General features: G+C 34.7%; 1 protein-coding gene across 4 annotated transcripts in view; it reads left to right on the top strand.

Annotated features, from left to right (window-relative positions):
• Positions 1–3,471, top strand: part of LOC107671338 (sodium bicarbonate transporter-like protein 11) — a 53,231-nt gene that overhangs the window by 13,840 nt on the left and 35,920 nt on the right. For all 4 annotated transcript variants that reach the window (XM_016464230.1, XM_016464228.1, XM_016464229.1 and 1 more), the window contains one exon: positions 2,759–2,840. In XM_016464230.1, coding sequence (XP_016319716.1) covers positions 2,759–2,840 — 82 coding nt within the window. The remainder of the gene's footprint in view (positions 1–2,758; positions 2,841–3,471) is intronic.

Raw genomic sequence — 3,471 nt, 5'->3', positions numbered from 1 at the left:
AGCAAATGGCTGCAATATAACAAAGAGTGAAAAATTTAAGGGGGTCTGAATACTTTCCGTACCCACTGTATATATTAGTGCTGTCAATCGATAAGTTTTTTTTGTATTAATTAATCGCACATTTTTCTGAAATTAATCGCAATTAATCGCGATTAATCCCACCTAACATTAAAGTTTTTAAATATACTTTTATATTGCATGCATTATATTATATAATTTCACATTCAATCTTCAAATTAATGTACAAACAACATAAAGACTTTATATTTTTTAGTATTTGTTTAATGGCATCTTTATTTATAACAGAAGGCTAGTATCAATGATACCAATGCTGATTTCTCTATAAAATTGCCCCCCCCCTAATATTTAACCATTGACTATAGCCATTCAACATTACAGTATAACTGAGAGCTATCCATTTTAACATTAGACTTTAAAAAATAACTTCTAATTTAAGTGAACTTAAAACAATGTTCACATAAACCTATTATAATAAATGTAATATTTACCTATGCTCTTCAGCAGAAATATACAGAAATTTAAATTTAAGTTATCAAAAACTAAATTCTAAATTAAATATAGATGAATCCTTGAAGCTATAAAAGTTATTTTTTCCTCTTTTTTTTTTTTCTTTGTCCTTTGATTAATAGACATCACAGCAGCAGTTTTGGCTGCTATTTCTTTGACCCACTTCTGCACAGTTTTAAGGCAGCTTTAATCGCCTTTTTTGGTAACTTCATGACTTAACTGACCACGACATTGCATGCACATAGTTTATTTCGCGCTTTGATATGAAAGGATACAGGCTACAGCACGTGCTGGCGCCTTTGTGTGTGCAATTGAAGAGCACACGCTGTGAGCACAGGACCGTTTCCGCGCTCGTTTTGACTCGTGCCTGGCGCTGAAGTGAAGTGGAGCGCGCGTCTGAAACGTCTCCCGTTCTCAGTCATTCTGCGACTGAATAAATGCACTTCTTGTCAAGAGAAAAAGTGACAGAAGCAGCAGTTGTGAGTGGGGTGGCCAACCCTTGCCCCGCCCCTGCGTTAATTGCGTTAAATATTTTTAATGCGTTAAACTGAAAAACTTAATCGCCTGCGTTAATGCGCTAATTTTGACACCACTAATATATATATATATAATAATAAATACACTGTAATTTAAATTAAAGTAAGATAAAGAGTAATATAATATAAAATAGTATCATATAATATAATATAATATAATATATATTTTTACTAAACATTTTAAGCAAGTAAAATGCCACACATCTGTTAATATTTTTCACAAATGGTTGACAGTTTTATTTTAGTATAATTGAGACTATTATAATTATACTAGTATACTATCATTGAACTATTACAGTGCATTCTTTTATATGCCTATATATTGTTTATTAATTTTTATTTTAGTTTTAGTACATCATCAATTATTTTAGTACATCAAGTTACACTAAATGAAAATGAGAAATGTTGCTTCGGCAACTAGCTGAAATAAAGTAATATTTTATTTTATTTCATTCAGCGTTTATTTCAAGTTACATTTTTATGGTTTTAGTTATCTATAATAACCCTGATTGTTGAATCTTATCAACCTACTCACATATTAACATACAAGTTGTGACACAATGAGCAAGCGTGAAACTGTCCTACTGGCACAGTCTTACAAACGTAATGGCCAAAAATCATTAGAACATCCTAGAATTAGTTCTGTTTCCATCGGCAACAAAATAATATACAGTATTGTAAATATTCAATATATCATCCAGCTGTAGTGTTTGTGAAGGTGTGCATGTTTGCCTTAGTGTACTTGCTTTTATGGCCCAAAAGAATTGTGGCAAGAGGTCTGGTCTGGTTTTTCCTTCACGAACACACCAAGTACACAGTTATCTCAGCTGTTTGTCCTCCTGCCAATTCCACGGTCTTCATATTGCTCTGTATTGCTCCATTGATACGTTTCCCTCTGTTTTCCCCTCCTTCTCATTCTTTCTCTCTTCCTGTCTATTTCTCGATGGTGCTGAGTGTGTTGTCATGGTGATACCCATCTGTCCACGGTGTGAGTGTGTGATGTCTTATTGATGAGACAGTGTGACTGTGCCAGAGACATCCATCCTGCCTGCTAAACAGCACACACACACACACACACACACACACACACAAATTCACATACACGTATTGTTTTTGCTGGTCATGCTGAACAACTCACACCTGTCACCTCTGCCGGACTGAGGACGTATGCACACATACATACACACACGTACATGCTTTTACATGCTTGTTGTTAATATGCTGGACAGCTCACACCTACACAAGACAGAGGGCAGGGAACATACACACACACACACACACACACACACACTGATTGATTAATTTGAATTAAACATTTGGTGGTATTCTTGGAAAGGTCTTCATTGTCACTCACGCTGGCTGCAGTGATGTGTATTGTCCTCTGGTGAGCTTCTGCTTCTGTTCTACCTTGATATGCATTAGCCTTTTCATGGAGACGAGTGGACTTTGATTTAATTACCGGCCCTTCCATCAATTCACATCCTCTTGTTTGTTTTTGGTGTGTGCCATCATGTATAGTGAAAGTCAGTTGACGTAATCGTGGTGGTAAACTCATGATGTGCAGTACTTTTGAAGTGGCATCCAGATTTAATTTAACTTGAATTGATTGTTTAGTTTCTGTCTTCATGCATGGTCATCCAGTGTCCGTATTGCATGGCCGCTCACAACTGACCCCTTGCCTTCTCTCCTCACAGTGCATCTATTGTCAGAGACACTGCAGTGTGTGACGGCCACAGCCACGGGGATCCAGTACCAGCAGTCTTGGCTTTGTATCCTGTGAGTTACCTGAATCTGTCTTACCTGTAATGCTGACCTTTTAGAGGTTATAGAACAGGGGTGTCTGAAGAAATTCCACAAGACAGTCAGTATGTTGGGGTCAGTAACAATTGTTTTTTGTTTTTTTTAAAGAAATGTATACTTTTATTCAGCAAGGATGCATTACATTGATTAAAATTCACAGTAAATACATGTATATTTTTACAATAGATTTCTATTTAAAATAAATGCTTTTCTTTTGAACTTTTCCTGAAATACTGTATTAATGGCTGCTGAAAATTCAGCTTTGCCATCAGAGGAATAAATTATATTTTAAAATATATTAAAATAGATAAAGTTAATTTTTATATTTCACATTATTAATATTTTACTGTATTTTAATCAAATAAATGCAGCATTGGTAAGCATTTCAGACTTTTTTCAAAAACATGAAAAAATATTTCCAACACCAAACTTTTGAAGGGTAGTGTACTGTATATAAATATTTAAATATTTAACAATAACAAACAAACAAACACATTTAATCGTTATATCCAAATAATATGTAAACTACAGTATGTGTGTCACGATACTGCTACTGTGAAGGAGCGAGGAACGAGGAGACGTGGAGTAAACTTCAAACTAACAGACT

The sequence above is a fragment of the Sinocyclocheilus anshuiensis genome, unplaced genomic scaffold (assembly GCF_001515605.1).
Source record: "Sinocyclocheilus anshuiensis isolate Anshui unplaced genomic scaffold, SAMN03320099.WGS_v1.1 scaffold3245, whole genome shotgun sequence".
NCBI lineage: Eukaryota > Metazoa > Chordata > Actinopteri > Cypriniformes > Cyprinidae > Sinocyclocheilus > Sinocyclocheilus anshuiensis.
This window is presented reverse-complemented; position numbering and strand designations above follow the sequence as displayed.